The following is a 23,308-nucleotide window of genomic DNA, read 5'->3' on the forward strand; positions in this document are numbered from 1 at the left end:
TATTCTGCTCATTTTCGAGATCATTGTATTTGGAGGTCCTAATAGAGCAGGTTTACATGGTTTAATGTTCCAAAACACATTATTTTTCTCATAGCAGACACGGCTGCTGCAGCCTCAGAGTGAACGCTCCATTTCAGAGGAACAGAACAACCTGTGTGTTTAGCTCTTGACTTTGACGTTGGAAAAAACTATCGCAGACAGCGAGGTGGATTCAGGAGGTTTTCAGTGGGCGGAGACAGTCGGTCTGCTGAAGGTCTGGAGAAGGTCACATGATCAACAGATCTCCCTATGACATCATAAAATGAGCCACATCTAAATGGAGTATTTTCCCACCCATGGAGCAGGAAGGAAAAGAGAGAAGACAGTCTTTTCTCATAGTCTGATCATCTCTAGACACAACAGAGACACATATTTAAGTTGAAAAGACATTTTAAAAAGTCCATTTTGCAAAACATGCGACCTTTAACAGCTCTGAAGTTCATGTGATATGAGATAAAGTTGCAGGTTTGGCGGGATACTCGCCAGGATGAGAGAGGTCAGACTCATTCCGGTACAACAAACCAAAACAACTTAATGTACAGCACAGGGGGACAATGTGAACCAGAAGGAACTACGGCAGCTTTAAGCAATGCAGCCTTCCTCTAATGTTAACTACTGTAAGAGCAAGACTGAGCCTGCATAAGAGGAGAAGGAAAAAACATACTTCTCACAACGCACGTTCCCTAAATACCACTGCTGCGTCATTTGAATACCACAGCATACATCACCACTGAACAGGGTGAGACCCTTCCTGACCTTCTGCCCCTGCGTGAAGTGTATTCTTTCCACCAAATCATGGAGCACCTGCTGTTTCAAGATGTTTGTAAGGACTGACAGTGATTTCAGCTCAGCCCGGACACCAGCAATGTCCTCAGAGAGCCACCTAACTGAAAAAAAATCTTGAATTCACCTACACAGCGTACATTTTTCAGACATTTTTCAGGTGTTCAGTGCAGTGAAACGTGTCCTGCAGCTGTGCATTACACCAAACGTAACCCGTGCAAAACTAACTTAAATAATAACTGAATTTGGACGACACAGCCTTGTAGATGACCCAATATGATGGGATAATAATTAAAAGCAGAGCAGGGATATCTGGCACAACGTCACCTACTTCCAAGGTGCGTGGAGAAGGGAAAAGATCAGAAGAGGTCAGAAGTCCAGTCACACTTGGTCGTATAAAGAACAGCTTTATTGTCAGACCAAAGCATTTCAGCTTGTGGCCCAGACCCTGACGAGTCGGTCTTCACACAACTAGTGTTGCTGGAATTTTGACCTCTTTAACACTAAATAGTTTCCAAACCCTAAGTGTGCCTCTAAAAAAAATCTGCTAAAACTGTTTGACACTAAAAAGTCATGAGCTACGATCTCTGTGTCCAAACTTGACAACATCTCGCAGGATCTGTGCCTTTAGGAACGTAGGCTGTCCCGAAGGCGAAATGAAAGGCATACCTGGGAGCCTGCAACTACTAGCAGCACTGACACAAAAGCGATGAAGTCAGTCAGTCTGAGGAGCAGAAAAACATGTGTGACAGTCAAAACCACAAAGCAATTGTAGCACTGCTTCCTGAGCACGCCTGAAGCCCCTCTGTCAACACTAAAGCACTGATGTTACCGTAGCAGTAATGATATGTTTAAGATACATCAAAAATTGCATTCAAACTGGTCTGAAATGTTAAAATAAAAAGATTAAGACTAATATTAGACTAAGTTCTGCAAAAATCCTGCAGCAGCTGGAGAGGTTTTTCTCCCATTTTGATTTCATACAAATGCAAAACTTTATTGAAACAAGCTCAGGGAATTTCCAACAAGACATGTTGAGAGCAGCAGTCCATTTCTGATGACTATGTGTTGAAGTCTGGCTGTAGGCAGTGGGCACATTGAGGCAAGCCCAGCCCACAAGACTACAGTTCAAAGAGATGGCAATCTAATAATTTAAACCCAGCTGAGGTGTGTGACTGAGAGCAAACAGAGCAGAGGGGGTTATCAGGAGAACTCTGGGCCTTTGGTTCAGGCCTGCATTTCTAAAAACTGGGCTCTGAAAACAGAATAAAAGACAGAAATATCCATAAAGATTGGAAAGACAACGCCTTGATCGGGCTACCATGGCTGTCTCTCATGTTATTAGACATTTAGAGCAGCACCAAATGGAAAGGACAAGCAAACTGTGGAAGAAGTTATTACAATGAACACATCAATCCTTCTTCCCAAGGCGACTGCATGAGACTTTTTTTTTTTTTTTTTTTAAGCTTCAAAAGACATTAAATCAACTTACGCTTGGTTGCGTTAATGAGGTTCTTCCCATCTTTGTACAGCTCTTTGATAAACCTGTTAGTTTTGTCCAGCTCTGCTTCGTGAGACTTTATTTTCTCCCTGAAGCTGGGGCTGTCCAGATAGCACTCACTGAACTCCAGCGGGTGTAGTCCCATTTCTGTGACTGACTGGAGCTTCGCTTACAACGACGGGAAACCGGTCGGAAAAGCCTTTTACTTCGTGGCTTAAAAACTGTCTGTTGCTGTCAAAATACCGCTCTTTTCGCAGGCAGTTTCAGGTCCGGCAGAGAAAACATAGCTAGGTCCAGCTAGCAGGGGTTAGCATGGTAACTTCTGACACAGGGTGTTGCTCCACAGTTGACAAATAACGAAAAGATTAGCTAACAGGTATGGCGGTTAAAAGGTGGCAACGGCACGATAACGGGTGTTCATCGGAGGTCAGTTCACAGGAGTCGTCAGAAAGTCATGGTTACTGTGCGCTATTTTTCCTTCCTCCATCAGACGCACTCCACCTTTCAAAGTGACAGATTGAGAAACTCCGCTGACATCTGTGTGCGTGTAGCAAACTTCTGCCAAAGAATGTGTGGCTTCTGCGAGATCACGGACCTATACCTACTTCCGCCTTCGCTTCGCTGGGCGGTGAGCACTGATATAAATATATATATATATATATATATATATATATATATATATATACACACACACACACACACACACACACATACACACACACACACACACATACATACATACACACACACACACACACACATATATATATATATATATATAAATGGTAGACATTATTTCCTTGTTACTATGAGTTAAGAAGTGCCTTGCAGCCATCATTAGTTTCACTCTCAGTTAATGCAGAGCATTTGATTGCCAGGCGTTTGAGTCCTCCAAGCCCACACCCTGAATTATGACACAGCTCTGGCAGCATCATTTACAACTGTGTGTGTTTTTCAAAGATTTGATTTTATTCAACAAATTCCTGAAATGTTACAATAACTGTTTCAGGTTTCCTCCATGTCAGTGGCACACAGCATCAGATTTTCGATGGCAAGAACTCACAGAAACATTAATATTGCACTGTGGCAACTGGAGAACACAGTTCTGTTTCCTGTTTGTGTTATTGAAGTTACCTGTGGAGGCAGCAGGAGGTGGTGCCAGGCATGAATGAGTCTCTTTATGATGCCCTCTCCAAACAATCCTGCATCTACCGTCTCTGTGTATATATACTATTCTTGTTTTTCTATTGTTGTGAGGACACTCATTTACGTAATGCAAAATGCATGCACAACCACTTGCCTAAGCCCAACCTTTACCCAACCTCTAATCTTAACCTAATTCTAACCTGAGCTTAAGCTTTAACTATTTATTTGCTTGTGCTTTTTTTTTTTGTCTTTTACTGGCAATTTCAATGTTAATATGTTTCTGTGTCTTGTTTTTATTGTGTGTTATGTTCATGTAAAGCACTCTTAATTGCCTTGTGTCTGAATGGGGCTATGTAGATAAGATTGGCTTGCCCTGCCTTACCTTGTCTTGCCTGAGCCTTAAAAGCCAAGTCTTAACCCTCACATGCCCCTTTGAAGTTGTGAGGACCAGGCAAATTGTCCTCATAATACAGGATGTTCCTCACAGTGATGGTGTAAAACCAAAATTTGTTCTCATAACTATGCAAAGACATGCGTATACACACACACACACACACACACACACATATATACATATAATCAGACAGCACAAGAGCAGGCACTCAGTACAAGATCAACAGTGATGGGAGTCACCTGACAGGACCCCCCAGGTCCAGGCTCTGCTCCTGAAACAGTCCAGCACATAATAGCAGGGTAGAAGATTCATACAGGAACAGCATTCATGGGGCGCCACACTGGTATAGTACACAGGAAACGGAGTACGGGCTGGAAGTCCCACGGTCAGAATGGAAAACACCTCCAAAGTGGTTGAGAATGACCGAGCTCATCATGTGGGACTTCCAGATCCAGACTGATGAACTGATGATGAGGACCAAAGCTTGAGAAAGACACACCGCCATTCTCTTCTTAAATGTGGTAAAATAAAAGTATTAAGTGGCAAAAAGTTTAAAATCAAAATTGTATGTCAGTACAGTGTAATGGTACTCCATTCATGACCACTACTTCTAAAAAACTATATTTATAATATTACATTTGGTTAAAATTAAAAATGGTTAATATTGGTTAAATATGAAAGAAGCACTATGAAGATAAATAATTACATGATAATTAAAGTATGAGTAGATGAGGTTGTGTTAAACAAATAGTACAGAAGAGGGCTTGATAAGGCGAAGGAACTACGACAGAGAATCAGAGGCTCTCCAAAGAAAAACTCGGGCAGATCATCACAAACAGTAGATATGGCTACAAGCTTGTGCGACCCACTGCCACCTTCAGTACATGCATGAAAAAGATGTACATTCCGAATGAGGGACTAATCTAAAGCAGTGACAATGGGGTGAGCAAGTGTGTGTGAAAAATCAGTACTAAATTGCTTACCCACTAGAATGCCACATACAAGACATACAATGTTTGTACACTGATTGTTATGAATGATCCCTCCATATTCTTCAGTGGGGTTTTGGTGAGAGGGAACTGTCTTGATCTTTTGTACTCTTTGGTTGAGCTGCATGATTCGTCTGTTATTGGTTCCATCGGAGGCAAATCTGAGACGGAAACATTTATCGTAGCCCAATGTGTAAATAAACACAGAGATTCTTATTCGCCATATTTTCTACGATTAATTTATCTTGCTTTCAGCTTCCAATGTAATAAATTTCATTACAATTGCGTCCGTGGAACCTTGTCTCACAAACTTGTTTCTTTCCGAGTCGTTTAGCGGGCGGACACGTCTCTAGTTCAACCGTACATGATGAATGATTCTTAGCAGCAAAGTGGTTTACAGTTGTAACAACAACATTTAGCCGTTTTAACGGGAATATAAACAGATACGACAATTTCCTGACATGCAGCTAACCCACTGTAGCGACTGTCAGAACTGTTTTTTATCCTGCGAGCTAACGTTGGGCTAGCATTACTGCTCGCAACGATGCTAACGACGTTATTACCGTAATTGTAACGTTTGCAAAATAAGCAGCGCCAGCTCATCTAAACAGAAGGGATCGTTTCTGTCCCATCCAACCGCCTGCGATCAGAAAAACACACAGTAAGTCAACAAAACTGGTCATTAATGTCTTAGACTTCAAACTGTTCTGTTTAAAATATCGTAAAGAATGATCAACATTTGTTTAATTAACAGTAGGTTAACTTACTTATTTAGTATTTCCTGTTTATGTTGGCGTGCTTAAGATAATTATTAGCAATTTGCAAAGGTTTGGCATAGATGGAGGCCATTTCCAGAAAAAGAGAAACTTAACTAACATTTGGAATGGCAAAAATAAGAAATATGCTACGAAAATGATGAGATCTCCTGAGTCTAAATTATGAGTTGGTATGTCACAATCTGGACCATATAATAAAACGTTCAAATCTCATAGCTAATTAGTAAATCTGGACCTAATCTTACAGATTTGATGCAAATACAAAAATTCTCTGAGCCACATAGTATGGCCCTGAGTTGTATGAGGAACCTTAATGTGCCTTTAGGCATCACTATGTATAACCAGACGTTATCATTTCCTACTAGACTCTCCACTGTCCCTTTTGTCCCCTAAGGGATGCCTAATGCCAGTGCAAGGCCGAAGCATGGCAGGAGGCCCCGAAGGCGGCGCAGAGAGGACCCTGCCAGGAACGAGCTGGTCTCGAGTTCTCTAGAAAGTGCCCAGCAGTGCCTGTTCAACCAAGATTATGGAACTGCATTTGTGCACTACCTTCTGGTCCTCAACCTTGCGCCTATGTTTAAGGACTTTGCAAAGGTAATGACCGTTTGTAGTACTCTGAAAACCTGCCTGCGTACATCCACTACCAGACATTGTGCACACATACCCAGCCACGATCAAGCAGTCTTTTTTTTTTTTACACTGCTGTAGAATTGAAAGATGTTCAGTTTTGGAACTCAACTGTGTGACATTTTCCTTTTAGGAGTCCTTCAGGTTCACTCTGTTCAAGTGGACAGAAGAGCTGGACTCTGTGGGCCGCATTCAGGACCTGTTTGACTGCTATGAACAAGCGCTGGAACTGTTTCCTGCCGATGAGGTCATCCTCAACAGCATGGGTGAACACCTGTTCAGGTACATCCTAATTACAGGTCATAATGTAGTATTGCTTAGGTGAATTATTTAGGTTAATTTTCTGTTAATACTGTTTTTAACCACATTGTGGTTTTCCATTTCGTACACAGAATGGGCTTTAGAGACGAAGCCGCGGGTCATTTCCACAAAGCCTTGAAGCTGAGACCGGATTACCCAGAAGCCAGGGAGAACTTCTACCGTGTGGCCAACTGGCTGGTGGAGCGCTGGCATTTCTTAATGCTCAACGACCACGGCAGGAACCGGAAGTACCAGCAAGCCATTCAGAAGGCGGTTCAGAGCGGCTGCAACACTGTACTTGACATAGGTACTGGCACTGGGATCCTCGGGTGAGATTTTTTTCCACAAGAATTTGGAAACATTTGATTCTTTGAGATATGGAGTGTACTTAATTTGTGAGTTAGAAATCGAGCCTTATCGACCTAAACGCACACATAGTGGTACTATTTTTTTCACTACCGCTAGAGTAGGGCCTGTGTTTTAATATGTGGGTACCATTGTTCTGATTTCCTGGTTCTCTCTGTTAAGTATGTGTGCTAAGAAGGCAGGGGCCGCCGAGGTGTTTGCCTGTGAGCTGTCGAAGACGATGTATGAATTGGCCTGCGAGGTGGTGTCCGCTAATGGAATGGACGGTGCCATCAAAATCCTCCACATGAAATCTCTGGAGATGGAAGTGCCAAAGGACATCCCACACAGGTATGATTTTACATTGATCCTACAAGCAAAATGACTTCATCTTCGTTTGTTCCGTTATGAAATTCCAGCTTGTGCGTGAGAAGGAAGTGATATTTCTCACGTCGCATTCAATGTTTTGTTTTTCTTAGGGTGTCCTTGGTGGTGACAGAGACGGTAGACGCAGGATTGTTTGGAGAGGGCATCATAGAGAGTCTGATTCATGCCTGGCACCACCTCCTGCTGCCTCCACAGGTAATTTAAATTACTAAACACAAACAGGAAACAGAACTGTGTGCAATATTGATGTTTCTGTTAGTTCTTGGCATCCAAAATCTATTGCTGCTTGCTACTGACATACCGGATTGAGAAAACAGTTATTGTAAAATTTCAGGAATTTGTTGAATAAAATTAAATCTTTGAAAAACACACACAGTTGTAAATGATGCTGCCAGAGCTGTGTCATAATTCAGGGTGTGGGCTTGGAGGACTCAAACGCCTGGCAATCAAATGCTCCGCATTAACTGAGAGTGAAACTAATGATGGCTGCAAGGCACTTCTTGTTAACTCATAGTAACAAGGAAATAATGTCTCAGTTCATCCCCAGTGCCATCAATGGGGGTTCATCTGTAGTTTCATTAAAAGCGCATGTTTCTTGTCCTAAAGAGAGGCGAGAACGAGTTCCAGGAACAGTCCGCGACAGGACGGGTCATCCCCGCCGGAGCCACTGTGTTTGGTATGGCTGTCGAGAGCCTCGAGATCCGCAGGCATCACAGGTGGGTCCTGGAGTCTGTCTGAGTTTGTGTGACACCCGATTGTTACTTTCTCTGTTCTTAAGAATTGCTCTGAGACAAACCGAAGAAGGCGGTTTATGAAGCGGCAGCGTAAGGTGTCTGGTGCTATCACGAGGTCGCTGTTTGTTTATCACGCAGGCTTCGTGTGTCAGAGGTGGGCGGTCTGTCCATGGCTGCAGCCGGGGAGCTCCGCAGTCCAGTGAGCTGCAGCTCCGAGCCGGACGACTCCATGGAGCCTTACACTACAGAGAGACTGAGCAGACTGCCAGGAGGATATAAAGCTCTCACGGAGCCGTTCACAGCCCTCAAAATAGATTTCAACAATGTGCAGGTGGGCAGAAACGACATAAAACTTCCAATGATATGATAATTGAAACCCTTCAGCTACTGTCAATTTAATGTGTTTTTTCTTTACTGAACTTTATCCATGTCGTGTTTGATATGCATCCATGTGAGAATCTTTAATGTGTTCTACTAAAAATAATTAATTTGCCTGACCATATGTCTGTTGGTCCCATGAAACCAACATATTGGCTTCCTCACAGGCTGGAATATGGCTTATCAGTGGCCACTTAATATTTAGCTGTAATCCTGCAGGGATCGTTGCCTGATTTATTGGCCCCAAATGCACACCTGACAGATTGGAAAGGCCGTGTTTATCTGCCTGTAGAATCATTTGCTGACGTTCGCCGCTAAGAATATTTATCCACAGGCTCAGTAGGGACTTCCAGACAAACTTAGCCTGATGACAGAGCCGTGATGTGTGTACAATTTGTGAGGCAAACTCGCCGCCGAGAATTTATAAGCAGGATTGAAAAACAACAAGAAAAGTTGTCCAGTTGCATTTAGCTCTCCCACATTTGGAGGAATACTGTTTGCAATGTCCCATTCAAGGGGTTGAGAAATCCTATTTTCATTACTGCTGTTCACCCTCAGGCTGCAAAGGATCTTTCCCCTAAAATATCAGCTGACCTTGAAATTTTCTGTAACTAGTATTACAATTTAATCTCTTGTTGTTTTGGACTATTTTAGAAATGCCTCTGGCTCACTTGCGAAGTGCCACAAAAGAGAGATGCAGTTACTGTAAGGGCTGATTGTTGAGATGATGCTCGCTGAATTACAAGTTGTAAAAGCCCAGAAAAGCTCAAGTACCAGTAATGGCCACACTGTTTATCAAACTTGAACTGCTTTGCGTTGGTGACCTGTAGGAGCTGGAGGGGCTGAGCTCCAGGGAGCTTCAGCAGGTCCACCTGCCCGTCACTGAGGAGGGGGAGCTGGATGCTCTGGCTGTTTGGTTCCAGCTCCACCTGGATGAGGAGAGCAGCCTGTCCACTGGACCCCAGGAGGACACGTGCTGGGAACAAGCCATCTACCCGTTCCACAGCACCAGGGGTAGGATTCAGTAGACATACAGACACTACAGACAATGCTTAACACTGATTTTTACTCCTGTTAAGTTTGAGTTAAATCAGCATTGTCCATGTGTTACAGTGTGTTCAGTGAGTTGTCCCTTAGTTGTTTCAAATCCCTATGACTTCAGCATGTCTATTTTGCTTGTGTTCTCTACTCTGAATCATTGTGCATTTCCACATTACATCAGAGGAGGGCAGTGTATTTTCTAGACTACATACAACGTACATTTAGCAGTTTGAACTATGTTAAATAATACCAGGGATACATGCAATAAAACTTTCAGCCTGTAAACATCATTATTAGTGAACAGCAGCCTACACAATTTCTGGCTATTTTTACTACCTATGTGAAAATGATGAGAATAATTCAGTTTAATGTTTGTATGACAGTACATAAAGATTTAGCTCCCTGAAAAGTTGACAGTTCATTAATTAAGTCACAGAAGTCCACAATCAGCCAGTGTCTAAATCATGAACACTGTTAAGATCTATTAAGGGAATACACAACTGTATCAAATAAATATAACACCATTTTTTAAATCTTTAAGGCTTGCAGTAAAGCTATCATACCGAAGTTAAACTTATATTTAACAAGCAACAAACTTAAACCGACAAGAATTGCAGAAAGTTTAAATGAATGAATTAATAGAGTGCCAAAACTCCCTAAGAGCGCTGGCTGTTCTTTCCTTTGCTGTCATGCCAGGCCACTGTGAACCTAAACGGCACTGACACGAGGTGACATGTTCCAGTTGGCATTGCAGTACATCATCCCTCAGACAGGGCTCAACAGCATTTCACTGCACTGCTAATTGGCGGAGGCAGCGTCAAGGGAGCCGCCACCTTTCCCGGTGATCACCAACATCCGTTTCCCGGTCGCTGTGACGTGTGCGCCGTGATCGCCTGTGACACTCTTTAGTGTTCATGAAATTCTTATAGGCAATAAATATGCATTTTTCCCAAAAGCCTCTGACAAGCTGCGCGCTGACATGAAGACATGAACAGATGTTATTCCTGTAGGAATCCTTTCTGTGCCTCTCCCCCCTCTCTCTGCACCCGGTCCCCTGAATCTCATTTCTCTGCTGGGCTCGCTCTCTGCATCTTCTTGCTTTTTCTTCTCTCTCTGCCTCTTTCTCTCCTTTCCTCGCCCTTTTAAAATATTTTCAGTCTTGCTTGTTCCACGTCAGGTCAAGTCAGTTTTATTTAGATAGCCCAAAATCACAAATTTGCCTCAAAGGGCTTCACAATTTCTGTGGCATGCAACACTATCTATTTATAGACCGCCGTCAGCTTAGCATTTATAAAATCATGAGCGTGACTTTAGAAATAGTAATCTCGTTGTTTATCTGTATTTATTTTTCCCTTTCTGTTTGTCATTTCAGGTGTTTTTGCTTTAGGTTTGATCACATACTTTACATCTATGACTGATTATCGTTTGATGTTTTTTGATATTAGTGCTAATATGATACCTGAGTCATCGTACCAATACCAGAACAGTTTTTTTTTTTAATACTCCACTTTTAGAAATGCAAAGATGTTTTTTTTTTACATATTTTAAAATGTTGTCTAAGCACAAATCTGCATAGAACTTAAAACTTGACCTAAATTAGTCTAAAACTGGAAATTGTGGTTTAATTTGGGAAGTAATCGAATATGTAAATATTGTAAATAGAAACCAGTCCAGTGCCATTTTACATAGTTGAAAGTTTTCACTTCTCTGTGTTTGCTTGTTTTGAGTTGGTTTCAAATCCTTATTTAAGATTCTCACAGTTCACTCTAGTATAATCAGGCCACATTGGTGAGTTCTTTTTTTTTCTTTTTCTTTTCTTTATAGGTTTTGTCCTGAAACCTCAAGACGAGCTGATTGTTGAAGTCTCCTGCCGCGATGCCTACCTGAGGCTCTGCAGCGTCGCCGTGCTGAGAGATGGGCGCGAAATCCGATTGGACAAGCGTCCAGATTCGCAGCTCTCTGGAAACCCTGTTTCAAATCAAAACCCAGAGGCAGAACTGTGTAGTGCGCTAGCGTGTCTTCAGACTGACCAGAATCAAACTAAAGACTTCTGCATGCTGGAATGTTCAGAAATGGCGCTCTTGAACAATGTTCATTACCACCAGAGTTTTTGCAGTGCGCTGGCCAAACTCATCTCCCAGCTTAGGGTCAAATGCCGGAGCCAAGAGCAGGGATCAGGTGTTCAGCCGAACTCCACAGATGGTAGTGACCTGCTCTACGTCCTTGATGTGTCAGAGGGCTTCTCTCTGCTCTCCCTCATCGCTGCCAGCCATGGTCACGTAAAAGCATACAGCTCTGTGGAAAAGAACAAACAACAGGAAGTACTAAAGAGACTGGCCCGCTCCAATAACATCCCAGAACAGCATCTGGAGTTCTGGCTCAACCACATGGAGGATGAGCAGGGGATGCTGAAAAGGCCGTCCAGAGAGAAGCTGTGGAGCGCCATTATTCTGGACTGTGTAGAGACCTGTGGCCTCATTAGACAGAAGTTGATGGAGAAAGCTTCGTTGGCCAGGTAAGGGGAGCATTCAGAAATAACGTTTGTTTTACTTTGTTTTGCAGTTAATTGATATTTTAGAGTAAAATATATTTCTATGCTCTACACCAGGTGTCTGCTGGAGGAAGGAGGACGTATTTTCCCAGAAAAGATTGTGGTGCACGGCATGCTGGTGGAGTCGGACACACTGCTGCTGGAAAGTGCTGTCCAGGGTCAGGAGCCGACACTGGGCTTCAACATTGCTCCCTTCATCAACCAGTTCACTGTGAGTATGCCCACATGTCAAGGTTAACTTATTCATGGTATTTACTTTGCATGTAAAGATCTTTGCTCTGGTAAGTCATTGTCACTGCAAAGTTTTTTTTTTTTATCTTGGGTTTGGACTGCCTTAACTGACATCGAAGGATGCCAAATCACTTCTCTATAATTTCACAGAGAAAATGTTACATCTTGAGCAACAAATCAAAAAGGAAAAGATGATGGTGCCGATCAGGAAGTGGCAGTTGAGCTGCAGTGTCATACCTGTTTGTTAAGCATGACTTTTCAATTAAGCAACACTTTAGAAATTGTGATGGGCAGAGGCAAATCTACTTTGCCGTCCCTGACAATAGGGCACGACATGTGATGCACTACATGTCAACTGCTACAGTTTGGTTAGCTTCAGTGGGGATTTCTAGTCTTATACCGATTCAAACAAGCGTCTGTTCAAAATCAGGTGACGGAGTCGGGCGATATTGGCATGGCATGGCTTGATGGTCGCAGATAAATTGGTTTTCAAGTCACATGACGCGACATAGCTGGTCCACCAGAGAGCACTGACGTTCATTTTTACTGCATTGTAAATGCCAGGCTCATTGCATATCTTCATTGTAATTATTTAATAACCAAATGTATGAGATCCTTAAGAGTTTATGTTGAGTGTTGTTAAAAAAAGTGGAGTTTAAGAGTATATTTATATACAATTTATATTGTTACAGACCTGAGTTTCTTGAGCTGAGTATAATAAGCGTGGAACAGAATCTTTTTAAAAATAAATGTCCATCTTAAAAGACGTCAGGTGTAGAATTCTAGTTTTAAGAAATGAATCATTTAAATGATAAATTTGTTCTCACTAAGTCACACTTTTAAATGTTATCAAAATAATTCATATTCATTTATGACCATTCATAGGAAATCACATTGAAGTGCACTAAAACCTTGTTATCACGCTGAAACCTTAATAAGACAAGTTGCAAAATCTTCCTTTTGTACATCTGGGGCCACTCATCTCTTGTATTCTGTCTCATGTAACTGAGGCAACAATCAGTCTCATGTTCCTGATGCAACAGTCAATATTGACAGTTTTCACAGAGTGCGCTGTGTTTGCACGCTTGCATCATTCACATTCACAGTGTGCCCATTAGGTGAAAATGTGGTGCCTGTGGGTTTTGTTAAATATGATTGACATATTGTGCAATACTATAAAGGTAGAAAAAAATTCAGAACAATACTTACTTGCTTTAGTTAATCAGCCAGATTGTGCATCCAGTTGTTTTGTTTCTTGCCGTGTACGGTTGTCTTTAGTTGAACACGATATTTCACTAAGGTCCAGTACTGTTTTCTGATGTGCACTCCTCTTTGATGTGTGCTTCCCAGCTGCATTAAAGAAGCTGCAAAATCCCTTTGAATTCCTTTTCTTTATTTGGTCTGGAAATTATCTTTTTTTTTTTTTTTTCTCCAGCATCATGTTTGTGCTCTGACTCCGCAGGCGCCACTCGGGACGGTCGTTTGTTTTAACAGATGTTGTCTTTGAAGCCCTCAGTGGAGGGCACTTTCTAGCACAACTGTCACACAAGACGCAACACACAGCTTGGCCCAAGACATTCCTACCTGAATCCATCAGTACACATTACATCAAGCACATCAAACAGCAGCTCTGAGGTCTAACAACTGTGACAGGGAGGAGGAAAGATTCTAAAGGAAACAGTGACACTTTCTGTGCTGCCACTTTGGTTTCTCTCTCGGCTTCTAAGTCTGATGCCTGCAGCTACGGCCTGTTTGTCAAGTTTTTAAGAGTGTGAGGTGAAAGAGTAGTTTCCCAGTGATTATTCACTGACACTATGATTTACAGATATAATTTGAGAGTCTGTTTCTACTTGACATTTTTGTAAAAATAATGTAGCCACACTAATGTGTCTCGTTAACATGTGTACATAAATGGAACAGTGTGTCTTAGTTTTTTTAAGGGAAATTCATTCCCTCTCTTTGGGACAGTGGTGTGTGTGTGTGTTTTGTTACATTGCTGTCAGATCCAAGCGGCTCTTCCTCCCTGTTCTGTCATTGGTTTTCATAATATGTAGTTCCTTATTAATAATGTCACCAGCATTGTCTTCTCTTTTATCTCCTGCAAACAACTCTGCGTTCACACTGTGTTTATCTTCTGTGTCCTGTAGGTGCCGGTCCATGTGTTTTTGGACTTTTCCACACTGGAGTGCCGACATCTCAGTGAGTTTGTGGAGCTCTTTGTTCTTGACCTAATGGATGCCAACGCAAACTACACCAACAGAGAAGTAAAGGTAAAATGTCACATCTTTACATGTGCTGTGTTAGAGGAGCACTGAACTGCTGAAACTTTAATTCAAACTTCAACTTTAAATCCAAAAATAAAAATCTACCAGCTACTTTCTGGTAAATATTACACCAAAAACCAACAAATGAGTCATACTTACTTTACTCTACCGACTAGTTTTGTATTTTTGGTCCTGTGTAGTTTCAGTTAAATGCTGGTGTCACGAAACAGTTTGAAATAGTTTAGTTTTGGAGCATTTAAGTGTTTTTTGAAGTACATCCTCAGAAGTACCTTTTAACATTCATCCAGCGATCTAACAGGAGATGGGATGTAAATTGATCCCATCCAAGCTATTTCCCCAGAGCTCATAAATATTAAATGCTAAAACTGAGAATAACCTACTGGTCAGGATAGAATTAAAGTACTACAGTCTCATTTAAAGTTTTTTGCATGTGTCATATTTTGTTAAGCTATAATTCTTCCTTCCAAGGTCCAGGCTACGTCTGCGGGCAGAATAACTGCAATTCCCTTCTGGTACCACATCTACCTGGACCAGGAGATCAGTGTCAGCACCCTCAGCCAGAACTCTCACTGGAGGCAGGCGGCTGTTGTGCTGCAGCAGCCCCTGGAGGTACAAGCCGGAGACTGGGTCCAACTCGCTGTGAAGCTCCACAAGAGCACCATCTCCATATCAGCCCATATAGAGAATGCCCCCAAGCCAATGGAGCAGTGATCTCTTACACAGTTGTTTTGCAACTAGTTTCATTTCTTTGTATTTTATGCTTCAGACCGATGCCATTGACACACGGGGAAATGCATTAAATACAATGCGTTCCCTTTCTGGTGTCATTTAAAGAATTGCCTTCTCCAGTGTCATAAATCTAATACCAGTATTGAAAGTTCTCTCCACACACATGGTATCTCTATTTTGAGATGTAGTAGAAGCCTGCATGACCAGCACCCCTCTAAGGACTAGAGGGTAATCACTATCATTAAGAATCTGTAACAGTGAACCTTCAAGTTATGTTTTTTTATTTCTAAATTGTGCTATAAGCTCATAGGACATGTATTATCTGTACTTAAAGATATAACATTTCTAAGTATATAAATATTATTGTCCCTTGATTATGGGCGGTTGTTTTTGTAAAGATGTTTGTTGGTATCAATAAAAAATTTCAACAATGAATGTGAACATTTTTTACTCATAAATGCAATCTGCAAAAAATGAGTTCATCTGATTTATTGAAGAGACTGTCAGAGATGGAATTAAATGTGCAACATTTACATCGGGTCTGATATAATCCTGTCAGTATTATTTAGAAAAATAAAACGTAAGGCAGCGCAACATTCTCTAGCTGGACATGATGCAGATTATGTTGTTGATTCAATACATGTATGTATTTTCTGACACAGACTGAGACCTTATACTGTACATTAAACATGTCAATATCCCTGCACAAGTCCATGGATGTCACAACAACAAAAGAGCTTGTTAAATCTATGGGGACAAGTAAATGGCTCCGCAATGTTTTTCCAGCTTAAAGGCTAAAAAACAATGGAGAACATCTGATTCAATAAAATGAACAATAGCTAATAATGAAAGATCCTGGAATATGAACGCTAAATTGACGTAGTGGATGGAGTAGTTCCATGGCAGGTCAAACAAGGCATCTGAATAGGCTAGTGAATAAATTTCTATAAAAAAACTATGGACTGAGCTGTATGCAGTAAAGCATTAATAGGAATTTACTAGAATGTGCTGATTGTACAGTTTCAGGCTGAATAATGTACACCGTTTTGAATACTTGGACTGTGCTTATAGTATCTAATTATAGCCAAATATTAATACTTTGTATTAATATTAATTCTGTAGTGACTTCTGTAGTGTCATACTGTCAGTCAGGTACCATAAACCTCTATCCTACACGTCCCAAGTTAATTTCTCCGCTGAAACAGTTCGTCTTTGCTGTGCATCCAAAACTTTGTTGGTTCTGCTCTTTTCATCCTCTCCCACATCTTCTACATACTAAGAAAAAAAAATTGATGATTCTGGACATCTAATGTGCTTTAGTTAGTGACAGATTTCCATTAAGATTACTAATTTCAATGGATGTCCTTAGGAATCACTATAGACACAGAGAAAAGAAAACTCTTGTATTTCAGAAGTTGCATATTTTTCGTTATCTACCTGTCACATATATGAATCATGATATGACTGATGAGAAAGAAGTGTCCTAACTTCCTAGTTAGAAAGGATACACATGCATGCTTCTCTTAGACTTCAGGAGGCGTTAAGTGGTGTCCCAAGAACTACATCAGCACAGACACTGGGTTCTTTGAGGAGAAGTAAGTGTGCTCTTTAGGGCATGTTAAAATTGTCCAAAGGTCGTTCCCAGTTGTAATGAGCTTAAACTATAAAACCATAGAACTCGCTCGTACAACAAAAACGGCATAAAACGCATGAATCATCTACGAATCATTTAGTGCCACAACTTCACTGAACATTCTTGGAGCTGTCACTTGCCGAGAGGTCCATCTGGTTTTGCATTTGTTTTGCTGATGTGCCCTTTTAAACAGTTTATCTAATGTTGCATCAGTACAGTAATGTCTGAAGGAAAATGGCAAGGCTGTAATTGGGTCCTGCCCAACCATGTGTTGGAGTCTGTTGGTGGCATCAACGATAGGCTAGGTGATAACGATGAGATCTGCTTCTGTTGGTTCTTTGGTTTGGTTGGTCCTTTCTTCATCCTGGGTTTCTTCAGGTCTAGCCTCATATCCTTCATCCCACTGAGCCGAGCTGAGCCCAGCGGGGGCTGATAAAGAGTGCGGTGTGAGGGTCCTGCCCAGGCCCTGGTATTGACCTTTGGGTGACACGGGGTTGGATGCCGCCTCTGTGATGGCATCTTGGGAGCCTGCAGAGAGGAGGCCTGATCGCTCGCCGTCGTTCTGCGCCTCACCGAAGTAGGACTTCCTTGGACGACCCATAACTGTTCTCCCTGTCAGTGAGGATAAAAAAATATGTCTTTACCGTCTGCTTGTTGCTGGAGAAAAAGAATTAGAATACAAAACTATGGCAAAGAAGCACCTACCAACATTGCGGACTTGTTCAGAAATGTCGGCTCTGACATCAGAGATGTCCCACATTGCCATGAAAGAGTCAAAGCAAGAGCCCTCCTCAGCCTCCTGGATGTAAGGCTTGTAAGTAAAGCTGAAGTGATGGGCAATGGCAGCCAGAAACATCTCCACACAGATGATGAAATCCTGAAACAAGACAGTTTGGGTTGTTTGGATGTGTTTCAGGCCGATAAAACATCAAATTGTGTCACAACAACTTAAACAATTTGGAGGCCATATGTTTACATATTTAGGCTAAGCTCAAACTCAGCACACATGAATAATTTAGCTTTAGCTTACCTGTAAGCCAGTAGCTACAGCCTCCACACTTTGCCAGTCCCATGTGCGTTTCTCTGAGATAATACCCACCTTAACCAGCAAAGCAATTAACACGGCTTGCCTAGAAGAGTTTTCAAAACAACCAGTCTCATTAATCTGATGCTATACAAGTCAAGAGGATGCTAACATACTTCACCGACATATTATTACAAAGGCAAATTATAACACACTCCAGAAAGAATTACCAGAAAGAGACGAACACCACCATTTTGACACAAAGGAATTTGCCGACTGGTTTGATTGGACTAAGTTCTTCCCTTAGAGCCCTGTAGAACAGCACCAGGCAGTACATGGCAAACTAAATCAAGAGAAGACAGACAGAGAGAAAACTAGTTCAAAATAGGCTGCTTGTAACATCTTTTATATCCATCTTACCTCTCAACATGATGCCCCAATGGCCCTAATGCACAATACAGTCATTCCTTGAGACAAATTACATTTAAGCTGTAAAAGTAACAGTATAATTACCAGCTGTGACATATTGTTGAAGATGACCAGGTATGTCCATGCATTCGTTGAACTGAAATTGCCTTCATCATACACTCCACACAGCTGACAGATCCTGGGAAGATGAAGAAACGGCCACATCAATACAAATAGTGAACAAACGCTGCGATTGGTATCACAGAATAAAAGGAGCAGAGCTTACTCACAAGGCAATCACTGTTGTGACGGGTCTGACAACTGTGTACTGCAGCACGCCCAATTTGCACCTCAACAGTAAAACTCTGCGAGACAAATGTATGATGTTAATTAAAATTCACTTTACGTTTAAAACACTAGTTTGATGAGTGAACAGTGAATTTAAAATCAAACTTAATCAAAAGAAATATAGTAAGTGGATCCTTGACACATGCAATGACAACATTTCAACACTGAACTGCCTCATTTTTCTCAACAGATATTTGATCATGAACTATAATATCCCTAAAATGCCAAAATGCATACTGTCACTACTAAAAATTTAAAAAAATGAGGCTGACACTGCTGACCTACAGGCTAATGTTATTCAATTTGTTTTACTTCAGTTGTGCAAGAAAAATCAATGAAAAGCTTGGAGAATAACTGCACGCAGGCATGTTAGCTAATCACAGATTTTTCCTGACTGAGACTAATTTGAAGCTTGTGACTGTCATTCATTTGTTTATTTTGTTTGATGGGAAAAAACACTTCTATCTCAATGCAATGGCTTAAAACAAACTCAAACAAACTGTAAGTTTAAGAAACATGTCATTTTTTTTCCAAAATGAAAATAGCCAACTGAAATCAAATAATACCAAAGGGATAATGTTAATGTATTCATTTATGCAAAAGCACAAGATAATAAAACGGATAAATCCTTAATGTTATAAAAAGGTCAGTCAGATCAGTTAGAGGGTAATAATTCATTTTACACATTGGATGCAGACTAAGCATTTGTATAACTGCAAAATGTGTTGGCTGCTACATAGTAAGGTCCTTACTTCCTTACTGTAAAAGTAGTAGAAATCTAAAGTAAACTCACTCTCCCATTGGCCAGGGCGGACAGCAGCAAAGAGGGGGCAGGTGTTTCTGCTGCTCCTGGACCTCCAGCATCATCACCAGGCTGGGGTACTGATTTTCCAGGTAGTTTAGCAGGAAGGTCATGAAGTTGTAGATGACATAGGCCTCGTAGCACTCTCTGCACGTGTCCACGTAGATCGCTATACCGGGGTATTTTAATGCAATCCACTGCAACATTCAAGATAGAGAGATCACATGCCTACAGCATACAGACATTCTTTCAACATATATGCACAGTATGTGCTGCTCAATGGCTTTGATTATATAATACGCAACTCACACTGTCCAAGCTGTAGATTGGGACCATCCATAGTATTCTAAAAAAAAAGAAAAAAAAAAAAAACACAATAAAAGCACAAATAAGTCAAAAGCAGTTTCAGACTGCTGTTCATGGATGAATGTTGATATCTTTACCTGATGATAGGTTTCTGAAGCTCTGGCTGAGTGTAGTGAACCAGATGCTGAAGGATGCCCCATAATGATATGGGTATGGTCATGAAGACAAATATCCCAGCAATGAACCATGCTTTATTATGAGTGCCAACCTGTCATTACATGAAAATAAATAGTTAACATTAAACTTATCTATGCATTTAAGTCTGGGGAACCACTATTTTTGCTACTTAACAGGTATTTTTTTTTCTACATTTAATATATAGATGGGGTGAAAGCAGAATTAAGATCTGTTTATCGAGTAAAACAGTGACATAACTTTGTAACAATTCTTCAGATGAAAAGACCTGCATTCAAAAGAGAACAGAATCACATCAGAATGGTCACTTTTATAATATCATATTGATATTATCTTATAGGAATATTAGTAGGGACTCATTAATGTTTCAATAGCTTGTTACACATGATCAAGGACATTTTTGTATTTCACTGTATATATTTGAAATTATAATCAAAGATTTAAAAAAATGTTGGCAGGTCACTGGATAAGAAAAGTTTGAAATATGCTGCAGTGGAGGATTTTCTCAATTTTCAAGAAACAAAACAAGGACTGAAATACAGAAGAAAAGGACTTTATGAGGACATTCACAGATTGAGAAGTGTTGTTTAATAACAGCAGGGAAGTAAAAAAGTTGAACACCTCCCCTAACATTTAACAGTATAACTATTACTAGTACACTTTACAGTATGAGCATAACTTAATAACATGAATTAATACAATGTTACTCAAGGAAAGTGAATGTACCTAAACAAAAAAAAGGTCTTTAAGTACAGTACTTGTATAACAAAATGTGAATAGTTCTATTTCACCAGGATGTTATACTAACAGGGATCCAGGATCAACATGTTAATCAGATCCATCCATCGTTCAAACTGACCTCTGACTTCTGCAGCTCCCAGATGCACAAAGGTAGGACGACTATTAGCAACAAAATATACAGCACAACGACCAGCGGCCGGATCCATCTTCTCCAGTTCCCACAGGAACAAGGCATCTTGACATGAAGGCGCTTTGGGGCCTTTTTTAAACTGGCCGCAGATTCAGTGACAAGACAGTTTCACTCGCTGCTAGCCTTAACGCTGGACATGCTTAACATTAGCCTCGCATTGTTACACTTTCAGCTGCTAACTGAGACCCGAGACAACCCTCCACTGGTGTACATGCACGTTAGCTCTCCCACAAACGTTAAGTTTCATTCATGAGGACATCAGGTGATGGATAATTATCTGCTCAATGCTCATATGACTCGACTTTACCCAGCTAGGTCGCTAACGTTAGCTTGTCATCTGATTCACCATGTAAACAAACAAAGCAGATGATCCATCCTGTCTGAGCCGGAGAAAGTATCTCAGTCACTAACGGAGTGAATTAAAACTCGTCAATAAACCAATCAGCCCTCCGGGTTAATGACCGCTTAAAAGTCTTTTTTTTTGTATGTTTATGCTGATAAAAGTTTCCAAAAAAGTCATTACTGTTGATGTGTACTTCCTGCCGTTAGCCTCAGATATAGCCCCGCCTACAATCTAGAATCCGGTTGGTGGTTTTGAGTCAAGTAGCCAATCAACAAAGAGAGTTTGCCACCAGCTGATTGTCCTTATAGCTAGTTTGGTTGCCCTGCACTCCCTTTGACCACATGATCTGTGCTTTCACCAGCAGGTGGCAATGTGAATTAACAATTACAAAAATACCAGATTCAATATTCAGAGCAGTTGCACGTGGTTTGAAAACGGCAAAGGCTGAGAGTGGTCACCATGCTCCTTCTATTATTTACTTTCCTAAAGTGTTTTGTGGGTCACATTTAGGCCAAGTGTGAACTTTTGTTTGGGCTAAATTCAACTTTTTTTCAGTTGAAAAATGCAAATAAACACAATGTGTGTATATTAGACATCTACATTTGACAATGTGTGTGTGATGTGTAGAAGTACAGTACAACCTGTTTTATAACTTATGCACATAGCCCTTTACAGAAGACATTTTGACTTGTTATAATACGAAAAGCACATTGCTTATAACATTCATGATGGCTGTGTTATATTCAAATGTTCCAGTGAGCCAACATGCAACAACAATACCATGCTCCTGAAACCAAAGCAACAAAATGGAATGCAGCCATCATTCATTTTCTTATTTTGTTTTCTTCTCCACCCTGTCACCCTGACATGTCACACTGGATTCAGGGAAAAAGTGCTATTGGAGAATTAAGAAGGAGCACATCAGTTTAATATATCAGTAAATGAGTTTATTGTTGTAATTCTAATGTCTTACATTCAATCATTTTTATCATAATAAAAATAATCCTTAATTTCAAGTACAAAACAGTTAAGACAAAACATTTTAATGATGTTTTACACAAAATGTGAAACCTGCAGACAGATGTCAGGTTTAGGTGTTGAAGCAAAATAACCATCATCCATTGTTCACTCCCTTCAGAAAAGCACTTATCTCATGAATGCAGATCGGCAGTTTGCCCTGTTTGAATGTATGTGATAGTTGTTTAAACTAAATCCTGCTTCATCAAACCATCAGAACCTCCTTCTAACCTTTTGCTCTTGTGTGCACGCGTATGTGCGCATGTTTGAGTATATCTATGTCTGTGTGTCTTCCTGTAAAATGAGGGGAGGCAGAACTTTCCTTTCTGTTGCTCCATGTCTCCACTGCCCCACAGTCACAGAAATCACTGGTTGTAGCAGGACAGATTGTTCATGAATTTTGAATGGATCCTTTTGGCTTTTATGAATTAGAAATAGTCTTTGCCACAAGTTGTGCAAGCAAGTGCCATGGTGGATAGCTTGGAGGGATTGCCATGCAAAGTGGCATACAGGGTGCAGCCATGTAAGGGCAGGGTAGATAAACATATGCTGTGTTTGATCAGATCCAAAACATATTTTAGCATAAAGGATGTGGCGTCCGTTATGTTTCAGTGAATCATAGCCATAACTGTAGGGTGAAGTAAGTCTTACAGTATGTGCCTTGCAGGAAACACACATAAGCAGAGTGGATAGGTCTGAGGAATAATAATAATCAATGCACAACAAAGGAGGAGACATACTGTCTGATTCCTGAGATATAATGTATCAGCCAAAGTGCACCTCCTTTGTTAGAGCAACACACAAGTCTGCAATTGTTCAACAATTACTTATTTATCTTAATATGTCTGCCATAGGCCTTTGTGTCAGGAAATGTTCAGACTCACTGAGGGTGTTCACTTCAGTTCATCTGAATAACAACATAAGTGAGGTAGGAGTCAAAGAAGATCTTCACAGTCAAACAGCAGGGACAGTAGTTATTTAAAAACAAGAGTTCTTTAAAGGATAAAATCTGGAAATAATTGTAATTATCAACAAACCCCATGAAAAACAATGAAGTGACAAATA

General features: G+C 40.8%; 3 protein-coding genes across 3 annotated transcripts in view; 1 reads left to right on the forward strand and 2 right to left on the reverse strand.

Annotated features, from left to right (window-relative positions):
• The window catches only part of arhgap10 (Rho GTPase activating protein 10), a 46,322-nt gene extending 43,808 nt beyond the window's left edge, over positions 1–2,514 (reverse strand). Inside the window, exon 1 of the mRNA XM_070856588.1 lies at positions 2,315–2,514. Coding sequence (XP_070712689.1) covers positions 2,315–2,468 — 154 coding nt within the window. The 5' untranslated portion in view covers positions 2,469–2,514. The remainder of the gene's footprint in view (positions 1–2,314) is intronic.
• Positions 2,515–5,229: 2,715 nt separating this feature from the next.
• On the forward strand, positions 5,230–15,634 carry prmt9 (protein arginine methyltransferase 9). The gene is made up of 13 exons (XM_070827710.1): positions 5,230–5,513; positions 6,023–6,222; positions 6,389–6,537; positions 6,648–6,884; positions 7,084–7,251; positions 7,380–7,482; positions 7,894–8,003; positions 8,160–8,352; positions 9,230–9,413; positions 11,265–11,955; positions 12,049–12,202; positions 14,370–14,492; positions 14,976–15,634. The coding sequence occupies exons 2-13, from the start codon at positions 6,025–6,027 to the stop codon at positions 15,216–15,218; spliced, it is 2,553 nt and encodes an 850-aa protein (XP_070683811.1). The 5' UTR covers positions 5,230–5,513; positions 6,023–6,024; the 3' UTR covers positions 15,219–15,634.
• A 76-nt stretch (positions 15,635–15,710) lies between these two features.
• tmem184c (transmembrane protein 184C) lies at positions 15,711–21,320 on the reverse strand. The gene is made up of 10 exons (XM_070827862.1): positions 20,812–21,320; positions 19,895–20,025; positions 19,761–19,797; positions 19,443–19,648; positions 18,592–18,666; positions 18,407–18,500; positions 18,124–18,236; positions 17,900–17,999; positions 17,575–17,746; positions 15,711–17,481 (listed from the first exon to the last, which is right to left on the reverse strand). The coding sequence occupies exons 1-10, from the start codon at positions 20,926–20,928 to the stop codon at positions 17,171–17,173; spliced, it is 1,356 nt and encodes a 451-aa protein (XP_070683963.1). The 5' UTR covers positions 20,929–21,320; the 3' UTR covers positions 15,711–17,170.
• Between the last annotated feature and the right edge of the window lie 1,988 nt (positions 21,321–23,308).

Source organism: Pempheris klunzingeri, chromosome 3 (genome assembly GCF_042242105.1).
Source record: "Pempheris klunzingeri isolate RE-2024b chromosome 3, fPemKlu1.hap1, whole genome shotgun sequence".
In the NCBI taxonomy this organism is placed as follows: Eukaryota; Metazoa; Chordata; class Actinopteri; order Acropomatiformes; family Pempheridae; genus Pempheris; species Pempheris klunzingeri.

Excerpts from the sequence above, each read along its gene's own strand:
- prmt9 (XM_070827710.1), top strand. The coding sequence starts at position 6,025 with ATGCCTAATGCCAGTGCAAGGCCGAAGCATGGCAGGAGGCCCCGAAGG. Across the intron at positions 7,483-7,893 it reads ACCTCCTGCTGCCTCCACAG|AGAGGCGAGAACGAGTTCCA; the intron begins GTAATTTAAATT and ends CTTGTCCTAAAG. Across the intron at positions 9,414-11,264 it reads CCCGTTCCACAGCACCAGGG|GTTTTGTCCTGAAACCTCAA; the intron begins GTAGGATTCAGT and ends TTTTCTTTATAG.
- tmem184c (XM_070827862.1), bottom strand. The coding sequence starts at position 20,928 with ATGCCTTGTTCCTGTGGGAACTGGAGAAGATGGATCCGGCCGCTGGTC. Across the intron at positions 20,026-20,811 it reads GGGAGCTGCAGAAGTCAGAG|GTTGGCACTCATAATAAAGC; the intron begins GTCAGTTTGAAC and ends ATGTAATGACAG. Across the intron at positions 19,798-19,894 it reads CTTCAGAAACCTATCATCAG|AATACTATGGATGGTCCCAA; the intron begins GTAAAGATATCA and ends CTTTTTTTTTAG.